Raw genomic sequence first — 17,626 nt, forward strand, 5'->3', positions numbered from 1 at the left:
AATAAAAAATTGAAAATTAATAAAATAATTTGATAGTAAATTAATAATAAAATAATTAATTTTTAAATATATATGTGATTTTCTCACAAGGGTAATTTCGTAATTTATATAATCTAAAAAATCAAAATTCTCCTAAAATTACAATATTTTAAATTAAAATAATTATTAAAAAATTGCAAAATAAGAATATTAATTTAAATTTAATAACAACTTAAATATAATTCTTTTGCAATGGTAGTTTTATTATTTACATATATCATATATTTATTTAGCTTATCTAACATGTATAATTGAGTTATTTATTTGATCATGATTCATATAAAAAACTTAATTTGTTTATTTTCTCATGATTTGTATTTTAAATTTAAAGTTATTTGATTACTTTTTCTTTTTGTACAATTACTTATTTATATTTTTATTTATAAAATTCAAAGTATTACAATATAATTTTTAACAAATAACAATTGTTTTACGAGGGTAATTTTGTCATTTAAATATGTTATGTATCTTATCATATTGGTATGAACAAATATGTATTAAAAATATGATATAATAGTTATCATGTTTGTTATCCTGTGTGCACCAAACACATGATAGGATAACTGAGGATAACTGTTATCCTGCTGATATCCTATCCTATCATATCACTATCCTGTTGTATATCTTATCCTGTCACTATCCTATCCTGCGCACCAAACGGGCCCTAACGGTAAAAAAACATCTAAGTGCTAAGAAGGATGTTAAGTGTGAATGTGTGATTCATAACTTTGAGGTAAAGTTTATTTGATGACAAGCGAATATGTTTATTGATAGTCTAGACGATGATTTTTAGTGTTAGTCATGTATTTGAGAATAGCTTAATGGCTGTCTGTTTGTTTATGGAGACAAAGGAAAAAAATTAACTTTTTTGTAATATAGAAAAAATCATTAGATTAAAAAAAAGCACGTTTTAGAAAAAGTGCTTCTCTTTCAGTCATCATCATCATGTTATGTTATAAGAACACGCGGTAGAAAAGAGACGCATTCGAAAAGCACCAACCAGTTAAGTTGGTTGATTCACTTCACAGTCTCAGCAACAATGGTGGAACTCACAGAACAACAAAAACAACAAATGGAAGCGAATCGAATTGCTGCATTAGCAAAACGAAAAGCTTTCTTAGAATCCAATTCTCAACAACCACAACGAAACCCTTGGCATCTTTTCAAATGCCAGAAAATTTCTCAACCTAAACCTGAACCCGAACCTGATTTCAAATTCCTCGCGAGACTTGAAATTTGTTCGCATGATTCTTTCACTATTACTCCTCTTCCTGTTCCTAATTTCAATTTTCCAACTTATGATACTTGTTTCGCCATTCTCAATAACATTCTCTCACGAGTAAGTTATCTCAAATTCAAATTTCAAAATTCAAATTTTTCATTTATTCTTTGAATTTTAATTAATTTATATGCACCGACGATGTAAAATGTTTTATCATATTTCACCATTTAGTTATTGGTTTAATTTGTATGCACAGTCAGTTTAAAATTTCATAATTTAGATATTGGATTTAGGGTATGTTTGGATAAACAACTTATTTGCAGCTTATAGCACAGACACTTATCATGATAAGCGTTGTGGCTTATGTATAAGCTTATATAAACTATTTTTATAGCAAAAGATAAAATAAAGATGAATTGTTTGCTTTTATATATGCTACTAGCTGTTTTTGTAAGTTATTTTGAAGAACTTATGAAAATAAGCTGAACAAAACTTATGAAAATTGCGATAAGCTGTTTTCGTAAGTTCACCCAAAGAATCTCACAAAACTTATGCTAGTAGATAAATTCAAATAAGTCGATCCAAACAAACCCTTAATTTGTATGCTTCATCAATATTCAATGTAATAAAATCTCACTATATAAATATTTGTAGAGATATTTTAGAAATAAGCATAAGAAAGTGACGTAGTTTTACAATTTCAATATAACAACTAATCTCTAAATCATATTTGCATATGTGTTTTAGAAAATAATATTGTGACATATCTGAATATTGATAACTAATTAGAGTCTGGTGTAAAATTGTATACATTGTCAATGCATACAAATTAAACTTTTATTATAATTATTATTTTTAATTTTTATTTTGCAATTTTGTTTCCAGATGGATGTGGATCCATCACATTTTACTCAGACAAGTGCGGGCGGGAAAGCCTGTGTGTTCAAATTAACGGACTACCGTAGTGTTTTGAAGCTGTTAAAGGCAGAGATTAAGGTGGAAGAGATTCCTTGGAACACTTTCAATGTGGTTGAGAAGCTTTCACATTTGGAGGGGAGGTGGACTCCGGTGAGACCGGAACATTTGAGTGATGATGAGGTCGATGGTTTGATTAGAAAGTTGCCTAAGAGTTTACTTGATGTATTGTTGCCATTTCAAATGGATGGTTTAAGGTTTGCACTTAGAAGAGGTGGTCGGTGTCTCATTGCTGATGAAATGGGACTTGGGAAGACACTTCAGGTTCCAAGCCTTTGTTTTCTTCATTTTGTTTAAATTTTTTTAGATTTAGAGGGCGTTCTGAAGAGAGTTTTTGATGGTTTTCTAGGCTTAATTTGTGACATAAACATTTAAGCGTATGTTTTGTTTGTTAAACTTATAAAAGCATTTAGCATATGAACTATCTATAGGCAAGGTCTTAAATCTCTGTCATGGTTGTGTTGTGGTTGCATTGAAATCTTTAATACTGCGGAAAATTGCAGTGCAATACAATTGATGCATAGGCATAAAAAATCTTGACGTGGAGTCAACAATCGCGTCACAGATAGTTTCTTAAAGCAATGCCATATACTCTTTGGAGTTAATTTCAATAAGCTTATGCTCAAAAGTTTATGACATAATTCTCACGAGTTACGCTTATTGAATAAACTCTTAGTTAAGCACTTTAGCTGATTATCAAATGTGTTTGTTGTGGACGGTTTGTCGTTATGCATGATTTATGATAGACTTTTGTTGTTGTTATTGATGGATGCTTATATTGCTTGAATTGTTCTTGATAAAGTAAAATAGAATGACGACCTGAAATGTGTATGTTTTATTATTGTTTTTTCAGGCTATTGCTATTGCAGGATGTTTTATGGATGAAGGATCTATACTTGTTGTTTGCCCTGCTGTTTTGCGATATTCATGGGCTGAAGAAATTGAGCGGTGGCTTCCTACCTGCTTGCCTACCGATATCCATCTCGGTAATGTTTTGCTTTTAAGTTGTGTATGGTGCTGTATACTTGTTGGTATTCATTGGCAAGGCTGGTAAAAACTTTGGTGAAAACTGAGAAGCAGATGTGTTGTTTGTTCCTGAGAAGAATGTAGGATATTTGCAATAACAATGCAGTGCTGCATTTAAGTAATGAACTTGTTACCATTGAATCTTTTCTTGGAATACACAGATATAGCTGTCTTCTATATCATCAAACTAGAGTTGGTTTGGGAGCGGGAGATTCAAATTTTTGAGAAACATGGTATTAAAATTGAATGTTGTACTTTTGCTACACAATAGGATTGGTTAGGTGAATCAGGCACATTTTAAATATGGTTTGAGAACTTTACAATGAAAATAACAGTGCATGGGCAGAAGTTTTCTTGAATTGATAGTTACGTGAGAGTGGTTTGCACTTACGCATTACTTAAGAGTGGTAGCAAGAGAGAGTAAAAGGGGAGGGGGAAGGGATGAGATAGAAGAGGCAGGAAAGATCTTACCCAAGTACTCTTGAAAGTTGAAACTAAATTACAGTAGACTGAAATAAATTTACCCAGCACTTTCCTCATGTTCCTAGCTCAGAAGTCTGGCATAGTTATCACCAAAGCTATTAATGGAATGGTTGTTGTGAGACCGTACAAGAAAATTTCATTTTTTGTATCATTGTCATTTGTTAATGTTTGCTATTCTATTTAATGCACTATGCTTGAAGTCAACCAGTCATGTGTGTAAATGAAAATTGAATATGGAAATGATATTCAATTTTATTTTTTATCTATATGATTTTTCTCGACTAAGATTTAATTATTTGGATGTAAACTTTTTTGTTGGATGGTTTTTAATTCATACCATTGTTGCAAAACTTCACTTTCTTTTGTTAGCTAGTTAGGATTTACTTGTTTCTTCTAATCCAGTTTTTGGCCATCAAGACAATCCCGTATATCTAACAAGATGCCCTAAAGTTGTGGTTATTTCTTATACCATGCTTCATCGTCTAAGGAAGAGCATGCTTGAGCGTAAGTGGGCTCTTTTGATTGTTGATGAATCTCATCATGTACGCGCTACAAAGAAAACCTCAGAACCAGGAGAGGTATGCTCAGTTTCTATCTCATTTTCTGATTTGTAAAATTTAAAAGACAATGTAAATTTGCATTATGAATAAATACATAATTCCATTATGTTTGTTAAAGTCGATGTGTATATTAACTTTGACATCTCTTTGTGGTACTCAAAGATAGAAGCTTTTGGCAAATGATGATATTATCATGATTCATGATTGTTGTTTGCTGCTAATATTGTCCTCCTCCCTCAAAATTGTGAATGAGCGTTTAAAATTTATTAAAGTGAGTGCATACAAAAGCAGGCTAATTCATAATTTTAAGTTGAAAATGAGCATCACTTACAATTAAAGCCTTGGGCCGTTGGGAATTGGCATAAGTTGTGAGCCTTATTTATAATTTTGGGGCTGATATGAATTTTGAAGGAGGAATGAGATTTAGATTAGTGAGATCAGAAGATCTGATAGGCGCTGGGAAGTCAAATAACCATTTTATGCTCGCAAATCAAATCTTTTTGGTTCAAGTTTATTTTTCCTTTTGGAAGAACTTCTTTTAGAGGAAAGATTCATGTTCTTAATTTGTATTGTATCGTCTTGTAATTTAATGTGTTATCTTTTATGTCTGTATATCTTTTATTTGGCCAAAGCTTAAAGATGTACATTTATATTTTTTCATATATATGTTTTGTTTTAACAGATAAAGGCTGTTCTTGATGTGGCTTCAGAAATCGAGCGTATAATTCTGCTATCAGGGACACCTTCTTTATCAAGGTTGTAGCCTAGGTCATAGTAAGCTAGATTCATATGATTTGATGTTAATAGTTATTATTTAATTTGAAAAAATTAATTTTTGGATATTGGTTGTGGCTCCATATTTTTGAACTTCCTGTTCCTTGTTGTAATTTGGGTCCTCTCTTCGTTTTTGTTATTTAATTTCTTAATGCTTTCTTATATCTTATGGTACATTTCTTCCTAGGTGCCGATAGACCGTATGACATATTTCATCAGATAAATATGTTATGGCAAGTATATTCTCACCTTGAACATTTTCCATATTTAAAATTGCTTTCTACTATTCCCGCTAATTCAGTTTTCTGTGCAATTCTTCTATTTTACAGGCCAGGTTTGCTGGGGACAACAAAATATGAGTTTGCAAAAACTTATTGTGATCTCAAATATATCAAGGGTGTCCAAGGGAAAATTTTTGCGGTAATCCTGGATTCGTGTCTGTGTATGTATGGTTTTATTTGGTTAATTGTTATAAGTATCTTCTAGCTGCTACCAGTTATTTCTTACAAGTTAAAACAGAAGAGCATCACCTTTTGCATTATTTAAATTAGGAATTTAGGATGATGACAGATGTTATTCCCATCCATGGCATGGCTGGTAAAAATATTGGATAAGATATTGCTGATGTAGAAAATGATCTAAAATTGTAATATTTTTCAAAGGTCTTAAATTTTCTAAAATATGTGGTTGGATTGGAGCAGTCATTTATTTCTCGTCTCTTTTTTAGCCTCATTCAGGTGCTGTGTAGTACCAATCTTTTTCAAGATTATCATCCATTTAGTCCTTTTCTAACCTGTCACGAGGGAAAAGTGATAAAATTTGTATATATTGATAAATATTTAATTTTGGGTAGTAATTTTTTGTTAAAAGAGGAATTCACACAAACAAATGGATTGTATTGCAGGATTACTCAAAGGGCATTCGCTTGGAGGAGTTGAACGTGTTACTAAAGCAAACTGTTATGGTGGGCATTCTTAACATTCTTTTCTCTGCAAAATCAAGGTTATTTTGTTGTTTATTTTTTACTTTGCAACACTTAGTCCCAAACAACACTGCAAGTCTTGTTGACTCATTCCATAAGCATGGGTGGTCATTCTCTATCATAACTATTAACACCCAATCACAACAATTAACACCCATGTTATTCTTTGTCAAAAAAAAAAAACACCCATGTTATTCTTCTGTTACATTCATCTTCCTTAAACCTTGTGGTTTACTTCTATATTTATTTCTTGTTGTTTCGTATGATGAATCAAAGATATTTAGGCCCAATATGGATTAGATTCTAGCTTCATATGTACTTTCTAAATTAAAAAAAATAGGAATATACGGATTTTCTTTCCCTTATGTAGTTTTATGAGCTTATTATAGATGTTTACGGAGAAATTAAACAAGACCTTTTGAAGATATTGAGATGCAACATCTAATTTTAACTTATGAGAAACTGCTGTTTCAAAAATATTGAAAGATAATTTTAATATTTATCTGTCCTTACATATTCCTTGTGAAGTTTACCAAACTGTGTCACATGATATGGTATGATCTCTAGTTTTTTACATGTAAGGTAGATTTAGGGTGCCTACCTTTATACAATGTTAATTTTATTATGCCTTCTTGGTTGAGTATAGCAATGTTTTGTGATGCTTCTCTAATTCATGATTGTAAAGATATTGTCTTATTATGTTTTTCATGTGTTGTAGATAAGGCGGCTCAAGGAACATGTGTTGCAACAGTTACCTCCAAAACGCCGGCAAATTATAAAATTGTCGTTGAAGAGATCAGATATAGTTGCAGCGAAAACTGCAGTTGGGGCTTTGAAGATTGATGCCTCTGAAAATGCTTTGAAGATTGATGCCTCTGAAAATGCTAGTGAAGAGATGCCTTTGGAAAGTTTGGATGAACATGATGGTATTGTCGAGGAATCTTTGCCTTTACTCTATTGAACTAAGTTGTCTTTCAGTTAATGACTCGCATAATAGTGCTCAGTTTAACATTGTCTTAGGCCTTGCATATTAGGAAGAAAATGCTATTTTTCTGAGAAGCTTATGAAATTCTTTGTGAAATCATTTACAACATAAAAATAATGCATTAGTTTAAATTGTTTATCATTTGAATGATTGAGTGGTAGTCCTAATCTATTAGGTCTATTAATTGAGGGGGTTAAAGTTAGTTAGGATAAGTCTGTATTTAATAAAAATAATAGGAAAGGATGAGCCTAAGAATTTATGAGAGAATTGGAGCCTTTGGGCATGTGAGGTGTGCAAACCCTAGAAGTTTTGCAAGTTTGTGTAAGTATTCAGGGGACAATATCTCTATTCTTTCTAAAAAAATAAAATAGTGGGATTGTGCTGTTGATTCTGCATCTTGCAAATGTGATTTTGATGGAGAAGAGATTTATTAGTGGATAATCAATGTTGATCAGTATACTCAGACCATCGGAATACATGTGTAGAAGATATCAAGGGTTGTAAATGTTTTGACTTTTGAAAGGCCTTTTTCTAATGCTCTCGATTGGTGTGCCTAAAACTATACGAGAGTCCATTTTACATAGGATTGATTATATAATTACAAAATAAATATAGAAGATTCTATAACTATTTACATAATACAATTAATATGCTGATACAATAATCACAAAGATCCTATACATGTTTTCCAACACTATTTATATGATACTATACAATGGTAATCACCTTATTTACATTATTTCCAACAACAAATAATAAGGTCACAAGAAAGTTAAATAGTGCCAAAAAATGTCAGAAAAAACAAGTCCAATTCCAGCCTTTATGATCTGATAACATTAGCAACCAACTCTAAGCTTCCTTACAATAATTCCCGATAATACCACTTTAAAATTAACACATTTTAAAATTAGCATATGTATTTTGAGTAGAAAAAAACATTAACATAACTATTCTGTAAAAGTATATACTCATTGTATGTTTTAAGTATACTTTCATAAAAATAAAAATGTCACTTGGTTTTTTTATGTTGTTCAAAGAGAATGCCATACTACATTTACTTTTATCTCTCATTTCCAATCGTTGTGTTGTTGCCTGAGTTAATACCAAAGTGGAAGAATATTATAAATGTCTCATTTATTCATCCAACCTGTTGCCAGGAAAGCTTACTTATCAAGAACTTGGAATTGCAAAGCTATCTGGGTTTCGTGAATGGCTTTCGTTCCATCCACTCATTGCAGGATCAGAGAATGCTTCAAAGATGATAATTTTTGGTCATCACCACAAAGTTCTTGACGGAGTACAGGTGCATTTCTCATCCGTTGGTAGCTGTAATTAACTGGACTTTGTCGCAGCTCTGTAGTTCATCTTTTTTTTTTCTTCTTGTTTTTCCTGTAGTTGTTCATCTGAGTCAGTTAGTAGTAGTTGTGCTAGCAACACTCACTCTCTTAATAGGTGAAATTCATGCATGACCCTTTCCAATATGGTGGAATCCACATGAATTTCACCAATAAGAGAGTGTTAGTGTTGCTAGTACTACTCTAGTAGTTGATCTAACAATGTAGTTATTTGTCAGAATTCTGGCAGAGTTCACTATAAATACCAATTCAATATCCCTTATTGGAAAAAAAACCAATTCCCACATTGACTAGATTTTAGTCTCATATGTTGACCAGGTAGATTTTATAAAGCTTAATTGATCCTCACCTTACAAGTTGGTTAGGTGTGGTTGAGTACTTATATTGGTATTAGAGCATATCATAGATTCATTGTTGGGCTACCCATTCTATAATTGCATCAGTCCGACAGCTATGGGTGTGATGAGGTGTATTACCGTTGATCGGAGATATGGTGTAACTGGAGTTTATATAGTATATTGAGAGTCCTGCACTGGATGTGATATGGCCTAGTAAAGTATTTATAAGTGGAAGACACCCCTCACTTTACAAGATGTTTTTTTAATGATGTGTTAGGTCCAGCCCACAATCTAAGATAGGATTGGAGCGCATCCAATCTTTTAGGCCGCCCTGTAACGAGCCACTGGGGTCACACTCCAGATGCCCAATCCTGAGTGTGAGCAGATGTGTTGAGAGGCTTACATTGTATGTGATATGGCCTGGAAAAATGTTTTTGTGGAAAACATCATTCACCTTACAAGCAGACTTTTTTTTTGTAACAGACTGTCTGCCCTCTTGTGCTACCAGTCTGCCACTCATAGGATGTCTACCACCCCCATGTGGTATTTCTTTTGCCTCTCATGGAGGTGGTAGATATTCCTATGAGTGACGGATTGGTAGCACAAGAGGGTGGACAGTCTGTTACATACAATGATGAGTTAGATCCATCTCAAAATTTAAGATAAAGCAGACAATCCTTGCCTTACTAGCCATCTAAGGGGTTTTGTTATGTTCAAAATTTAAGAGTTTTGAATCGGGTTTTGTCATTCCAATAAAATCACAACAATATTTTGTTCACGTTTCTCTCGGATTCCCTCAATTTCACAAAACCCTAGGACTTTTTTTTATATATATATATATACACAAATCCTAGGACCTACATGTGATGTACTAGTGTAGTGATGGCTGTACTTCACTATTCTCCTTGGCTGGCTTCTATCATATGCTCCATATTAGGTTTTTATATTGGGCCCAATACTATTGGGCTTGATGCGTGGATGTAAATGGCGGGTTACCCAAATTGATAAGCTCTGATACCATGTTAAAATGAAAGAAAACTGAAATTGGAGTTTTCTTTTCCTTTGAATATTCTGTTAACTGACTAAAACAGTTAGAGTTTACAACATTTATAACATGCTTATCCTGCACACTGTTGGGATTAACGTACACCCAACTATAACAAACTTGCTCAACAAGTTAGACAGTTATAACAGTCTCCAGCTAACATGGCAAACCTCAAAACAGAACTAAGTTGATGGGATGCCACAATCTAAGTAAAATAGAAACTAAAAGTACAAGCTGTTTTCATTAGCAGAAACTCTTTTCTTTATTTTGATTTCTTGTTCCTTCATTTGAACGGGTGATCATCATACTGTATATTAGTGTTTGCCTTATGGCTTTGAAGACTTTGATGTCCCATAGACATTTAAATTTTATCTATAGTATAAAGCTTGTCTTCTGAACCATTCAGGAGTATATATGTGACAAAGGAGTAGGTTTTGTGCGAATAGATGGACATACACTACCCAGAGATAGACAATCCGCAGTAACCTCATTTCGATCATCACCGGAGGTATTGTAAACTTTGCATTTCTCTCCTGAATTTATTGTGATACTGATAATTTTCTTCTTACTGTCTTTTTCACCATATTAATAATTTTTTATATTATTTTTGTTGAAAGTCTATTGCATTTGGAATATTAACTGTGAATACTTTGATGCTTTTTAATACTCCCTCCGGTCCTGTTTATAAGAAACAAATAAATCACAAAGACCAATAATGTTTATTCAAATGATTTAATGCTAATATTTTTCCAAAAGTACTCTTAGCATTCATTAAATGAACCCCACTTGTATAGGGAAGATGAATTTTTAAGTAAAATGAAACTCACAATTAAATAGGTGTATAAAAGAACCTTCAGTAATTAATGCATTTAGAAAGTGAACTGAATTTATTACATTTATGGCCAGTGAAGTAACCTAATTGTCTTTTATAATTAGGACCAGAGGTGGTTTTAACTTTGAAGCAGCATTTTCTGATAATCAGTCCCATTTTCATTGTTCTATTTGGTGAATTGACGTAGTATTTTCGTCTAGCTGTTGGGATGCACAGATGCTTATGAATTGTCCTTTAAATTAACATATGTCATTCAAGATAAAATCTGGTGCAAAATTATTAAATGAGCAGTTTAAAATGTAGATAATATATAAGATATTGCACTCTTAGAGTCAACACATGAGTAGAAATGTTCTCCAAGTTGTAATTACATAAACTTCTCATTCAAAGAGATTAATTACTATTCTAATAACATAGATTTTATTTCCCATAAGCTTAGCTCAGATTATAATATTATATATCACCAATGCAATTAAATTCCAGCTGCACAACATGTGGGTCATCATCTAGTTGACATAAGTTTGGAGTATTTTACCTTCTCACCATGACATAAGTTTGGAGTATTTTACGTTCTCATCATTAGGCTTATTTGACTTGTTAGTTAAATGTGCGTTTCAGGTTAAAATTGCGATAATAGGTATTCTAGCAGCAGGTTTTGGACTTGATTTCTCGACAGCACGAGATGTTGTGTTTTTGGAGCTACCTCAGTGCCCAACAGTGATGCTTCAGGTTCTGCTCGATGAATTATTATTTTCTTCAGAAAAGTTTGTTTATAACTATTGTTGGGTTGTAGGATAGGGATGGGAAACTTAGGTTCATCTGTAAAATATACTTGATAATCTATTTGAAAAATTGCAGCAAAACTAGAACTTTGGATGATTCCTTCAGAATTGCCCATGCTGGGTTGAAAGATATTGAACCATTAGGCCTGTAATGGAACTTCTTTTCACCCTTCTTTTGATAATTATCAATTTATCATGTCTGGTGTTGCACATGATTGGTCTTGTTTACCATGAAAGTGATACAGATTTGATAGGTAATACCTATGCGCCATGAGATGGCCCTGAAAAGTTTTTCTTGATTACGGAAATCTCGTACAGTTTGTTTGGTGTAGTGTACTTGTTCTAGTTGATGATGAAGTGTAAAATTCGGGGATATTTTTTTATATTTAAATAATGTCTTATATAAATAATATATACTGTTACCATGTTTTGAAGGCTGAGGACAGAGCTCATCGACGGGGGCAAACAAATGCAGTTAACATATACATATTCTGTGCAAAGGTAATTAGGTTTTCATAGATTATGAAAATTTGGGATAAACAAATGCAGTTAACATATACATATTCTATACATATTTTGTTATATGCCTCTGTCAAGCTCTTCTGTTCGAATGGCCATCTGCAGGATACTTCAGATGAATCGCATTGGAAATATTTGAACAAAAGTTTGCACCGTGTTTCATCTACAACAGATGGCAAATATGATGCGGTGAAAGAGATAGAGGTATCACTTAAATTATTCTATTATTTGCTTTCTGAATAAATGTTTGCAAACTTTCTTTATATTTATATGTTATTTTAAATCTTACAGTTGTACATGTTTTGATTTATGCGTCTATTGTCTACCATTTATTTTGACGAACTAAACATTTAAAAGAAACCGATGCATGTCTGTAACTTTCGTTTAGTTTGTCCAGAGTTGTAATAGTTGTCATACAAACTGATGCATCTCTCTGTTGAAGTGACATCAAATTATATGATTTAGTCATTTTATAAAAGACATGGTATGAAGAAAGATACCGACTAATTATCACACATAAGTCTCATAGGACCTAATAATTTACAAACTTCAATTCTTGGAGTAAGTGTTTCAAGTTTCAACCCCAATAGTTCACAAGTAGTGTGGGCCATAGCATGATACACTGCCATGCAATGAAGGTTTAGTAAATTGCATCTGCATTCTGCATTCATTTTCCTTTTAATCGTTTGTGTCTAAATTAAGCACAATGCTGGGTGCTCATTGCACGACTGTCTGAACTGCTATTGCCTCCATGTAAATAGTGGTCATCATGGGCCACAATGTAACAGCCATCCCACTGTGGCCGTCAAATGGCCTTTCGTAAAAAATTTGACCACACTGACATTATGTTTATCTTTATTGATGCGGATGAATTCCCTTTCCAACTTATGGGATGAACAAAACTGATTGGTGGTTTTTCCAAGTGATAACATTGTCAGAAGTTTAGCATTTAGTTCAGTTGAATAATTTATTTTTCATCAGTTTTCAATGTAGTTCTTGGACTTGTTCTGCTCTAATTTGGGTTTCAATACCGTGTAACTTTTCCCATGAAAGGTTTTTTCTGAGTCCTAACTTATGATTACCTAATTAAATACACCTCTTGTCTTGGACCATTACCATGAAATGTCTGAGTCATAACTTTTGTTTGACATAGTTTGCAATGTTTTACTATTGTAATCAGTTGGAAAGAATAATGAATCACATTAAGTTTTAGATTTTTTTTTTGGAAAGAATAAGTTTTAGAATTTTAATACTCTTGTATAATATCAGTTTCCTTTTTGGGGATGTTGTGTGGCAGGTTGAAGAAGTTTCTTCTTTAGGCCCATCCTTGAAAATTAACAGATCTAAAGAACAGTCTGCATTCAAAGATGCATCCGTTATAAGACAATTGGATGGGGAACTCTCTGCAGTGAAATCAAATGAAACAGCAACTAATCAAGATGATGACTCTGGTCTTTTAAACAACATAAATCAGGGTGCTAATATTATGGTATGATTTAGTTTATACTTTTATAACTTGTTCTGCCTCTGATTTAATCGCTCTATTAGTTTGTTCTGTCTAATTATTGTATTTTTTTGGTACAATAGGTTGATAGTGTTTCCTTCCTAGATTTAGACAAGGCTTCAGTTTTGGATGGAATTCGTGATGTAGATGTTTTTTATGCTGCGGATAGATGTCCTGAAGAGAGTTTCGAGGACAAAGATGAAGTAATAGAGGTGCATATTCGTTGAAGCTTTCTAATGGATTGAATGACTACTTTAGTTCATGTGTTTTGTGAGAATAAAGGAGTCTTATTTTTCTGTTTCAGGATAAGAAATCAACTTCAACAACAGATGCAGATGACGACCAGCCCAGTCATCCTGTTGAAACTGAAGTACATTGCTCTCATCAAGTTAATTCTTTGCGATTTGAGGTAAAAATTATTTGTAATTTTTTTTTTATTTTCATTGTACTAGAAATTTCAGGTCCAGTCAATCATTTGCTTGATTATTATTCTACATAATAGAAGCAAATTTATTGAAATGAATTTATGTTTATTTATCTTTGTTTATACAATAATAGTAGAGCTTGTATTCTATGGGGTTCATCCTTATCTTTGGTGTATTTGGTTAGAGCAAAATGCCCATATTCAAGTGGATGTTGGGTACCATTAATGGCCTAGGCCATGCAAAGACTGGATATTGTAGTTGAGAATTTTCATGGATGCAAAAATAACATTTGTTCACTCTTCAGGTGAGCGCATACACCGGAAGGATCCACCTCTATACTTGCATTTTGGGTAAAGATGCAAGACCACAGCCACTTTATGAAAATTTCCGACCAGAGGACCTTGAGTTGCTGAGTCCTGCTGATGCTGATGAGAAACAGGGTATAGAGTTCACATCTGTCAAGGATAATCCCGCTTATAGGAATGCTCTTCTGGATTTTGCAAATGAGTGGAAGAATTTAAGGTCAATTGAACGCAATAAGTTACTTGGAAAACCATTACAACTTCCTTTGGATGTCGAATTGTGCTACTTAAGTGAAAGTAATAACCACAACAACAAGGTCGGCACACTATGCACATAAACTCTGTTTTAGTGGATATGTATGACCTTTTCATAAAATTTGTCCATCCCATATAATATCATTTTGCTTCTTTGTACATATAATGTAACAAAAGTCTATGATTGACAGGGATTAATAAATGGTGGAAGCAAAAGGCGCATGACTCCTTTAGTGGACATCAGCTATCCCTTACCACCAGATGCTGTTTGGAAAAAGGTTTCCCTACGAAGTGGCCGTGGTAAGAAGGAAAAAGAATACACTCAAGGCTGGAGTCCGGAAGATGAGCCTCTTTGTAAGCTTTGTCAAAAGCAATGCATGTATGTCCCTTACAAATCATTCATGTATTGCTTTAAATATTTTATATTAGCATACAATTAATAATTACATTTTCAGGGGTAATAATGCCAAGACACCTGAATATTTTGAAGATCTTTTTTGTAACCTTGTCTGCTATCAAGAGTATCGCATGAGAACCAGCAACAGATTCCTCCGTCAGGTTAGAACATTTCTCATATTAAAATTATAATGTATTTGACTAATTTTTATTTGTTGTTTAGATGTTCTTTGCTAGAAATGTTGTTGTGTAATTTTCATGTCATTGAGGTAGGTTTTAAAGTAATTGAGATTAAATTTTCAGGAACTTTTCCAAATTGAGCAAGGTGTGTGCACAAATTGCCAATTGGACTGTCATAAGCTTGTGGTGCATATAAGACCTTTGTCCTTGGAAAGACGGCAAGCGTACATTGAAAAAGTAGCACCAAATATTGCAAAGCGGACGAAGATGTGAGTTTATGAGGGTGAAATACCTAAAATCGATTCTGTTTAGAAAACAACACTACAGGCCCGTAAAAAGACTGACTGTACCAAAGTGTTAATAAAATTGTTATTAACTGGACACCAACACTCTTCTGAAGCACTTTTCTAAAACACTAGTTGATTATCTGCAGGCTTGAGAAGCTTGTCAAAGAACCAATTGAAGGCAATGCATGGCATGCTGATCACATTGTTCCAGTATACAAAGGCGGAGGTATAATTTCCTATAAATTCAGCCCTACTTGATTTTGGAAAAATTATCAATGTTTAATCGTAGTGACCCATTATTCTTAGAATTGTTCATCTTGATACTTGCAACTAAGATTTTGATATGCTCAACCTCAAAGGAAATGCCAATGTAAAAATCTTGATTTATGGGAAACATTCATCTAGTCATATTGTACCTGCAATGTGGGTATTAAATGTAAATAAGTCTTCAAATAGTAAGGGACCATTAGCAGTCTTCAAATAGTAAGGGACTATTAGCACTCCTATCGAGCTACTGTTAACTTTCAGATTTTACTATGTCAGGATGTTAACTTCTGGATTATTTGCTTAGTTTTATTAGGATAGTAAACATCTAAGGGGTGTCTTGAAGTAATATCCAAAGATTGTTTTTAATTTCTTAGATTTTGAATTTATTGTGTATTATAATTTGTTTGCTTTTTTTTTTTTACATTTTTAAAATTTGTCACTTATTTTTCAAAATACACTGAAAAATATCACAGTATAAATAAATATATTAAAATAAGAGAATATAATATGTAATGCAAACTTCTCTGCATAAATTACATAAAAGATAGAGATCACTGCTTTTATAGTGTCCTCTTCCTTCTCTGCTGATCGTGTCCTCCCTGTAATTTCCTCTACTTGCAGAGAAAAGTTAGATTTTAGCTGTTTTTGAATTTTATACCTTATTTAATCATTTCTATAGGTGAATGCAAACTTGAGAATATGAGAACTCTTTGTGTGGCCTGCCATCACGATGTTACTGCTGTACAATGTGCTGACCGACGTATTATAAGAGCAAATGCCCGGAAACAACTAAAAGAATTGATGAATACCATGAAAAATAGTATGAAGGGTGTTGCTGGAATTAATACTATTACTAAGGTATGAAGTAATTACTTCTGCTCTGTGTAGACAGTAGGCACGCATTCCCCAATGGTGTGCAGCATTTCAGTCTGCCATATGTATTGGATGGCATATCTGTATGACACTTATTTCAAGCATTCATGCTTTGATTACCTTCATGCTTTAGGATGTAATTTTTTCAATTATATGGTTCAATTATAAACCTAGTGAACTAAAATTGTGCATGAGCATAAGATTGTTTACATACTTAAGTAAAACCATTAGCAAGAAAGCCTTCAAAAATTTGATGACTGTTTATTCACATCACTTCCTGTATAAAACTCAGGAACAATTGCTTTACGCAGAGCAAGAATATATGCACGAAGATGATGTTTTAGTCCCGGTTCCTGGAAGTGCCTATTCGCTAGCTAATAGTCAAGAAAGTGGAGATGTAGCCTGTAAGGATTAAGAACAGCAGCTGCTGAAGATCTTCACCATTCAACCCAGTTTGTTGTAAACAAAAAATTGATGGGGGATGCACATGGTGCAGTTGCAACGACCAGCAGATGACTGCAATCTGCTTTGAAGTGGTCATCCATGGTTTGGTTTACGTAGTAAGATCGTCCTTGTTGTTCATCCTTGTTTTATTGCGATGCAGCCAACCAATTAGGTCCTTTTGAAGAGTGATGTTTTGTCTAGTTGGAAAGGCAGCAATTGTCAACATGTGAAATTAGAGAAAGCCCTTAAGCATGAGGTTAAGATAACCAGGGCAGTGTAGTGTTACAGTTTTGGGTCATCCACTCATCCATGTATAAACATGTCATTGATTTCCACCATTTTTTTGTATAGTGTGGAAGGAAACGTTGATCTGAAATTACATGACCAAATTGTTGTCATGATTCATGTTCTGATGAATTATATATTGTATTTTCTAAAGTGAAATATGATATTGAAATTGTTTAAGTAGTGAGTAATTCTATCAAAAAAATAAAAGAATAGCCATAAAAGTTTTTTTTTTTAAAAAAAACATAATAGATATTGGAGGGAATAAAGTGACAACGACTTGTCATTTCACTACTTTTTTTTTATAATAAGAGTCACTACCTTTATCCTAAATATATAAGTTTTATTTTGGAAATAAAAAATAAAATAAAAATTGTCCCTTAATTGAGATTTAAAGCATTATTTATTATTTTTTTCTACATATTTTCTTTTATTAACACAATTAACTGAGTTTAATCCTTACCAAAAAAATAAATTAACTGAGTTTAATT

The 17,626-nt window shown here is 32.9% G+C and overlaps 1 protein-coding gene across 2 annotated transcripts; it reads left to right on the forward strand.

The window, feature by feature from the left end:
- The first annotated feature begins 774 nt into the window (after positions 1-774).
- Positions 775-17,315, forward strand: LOC123917464 (DNA annealing helicase and endonuclease ZRANB3). 2 transcript variants are annotated; one of them, XM_045969190.1, is made up of 25 exons: positions 934-1,378; positions 2,147-2,500; positions 3,090-3,222; positions 4,148-4,323; positions 4,988-5,061; positions 5,277-5,312; positions 5,409-5,499; positions 5,984-6,043; positions 6,780-6,987; positions 8,204-8,349; positions 10,191-10,292; positions 11,235-11,345; positions 11,834-11,899; positions 12,023-12,121; positions 13,215-13,406; positions 13,505-13,553; positions 13,590-13,633; positions 13,726-13,830; positions 14,151-14,465; positions 14,595-14,782; positions 14,859-14,961; positions 15,103-15,248; positions 15,413-15,492; positions 16,213-16,391; positions 16,699-17,315. In XM_045969190.1, the coding sequence occupies exons 1-25, from the start codon at positions 1,079-1,081 to the stop codon at positions 16,819-16,821; spliced, it is 3,480 nt and encodes a 1,159-aa protein (XP_045825146.1). In that variant the 5' UTR covers positions 934-1,078; the 3' UTR covers positions 16,822-17,315. The 2 variants fall into 2 exon arrangements, with proteins under 2 accessions (XP_045825145.1, XP_045825146.1); XM_045969189.1 differs by having other exon boundaries at positions 775-1,378; positions 13,505-13,633.
- The last annotated feature ends 311 nt before the right edge of the window (positions 17,316-17,626 follow it).

The sequence above is a fragment of the Trifolium pratense genome, linkage group LG3 (genome assembly GCF_020283565.1).
Source record: "Trifolium pratense cultivar HEN17-A07 linkage group LG3, ARS_RC_1.1, whole genome shotgun sequence".
Classification (NCBI taxonomy): domain Eukaryota; kingdom Viridiplantae; phylum Streptophyta; class Magnoliopsida; order Fabales; family Fabaceae; genus Trifolium; species Trifolium pratense.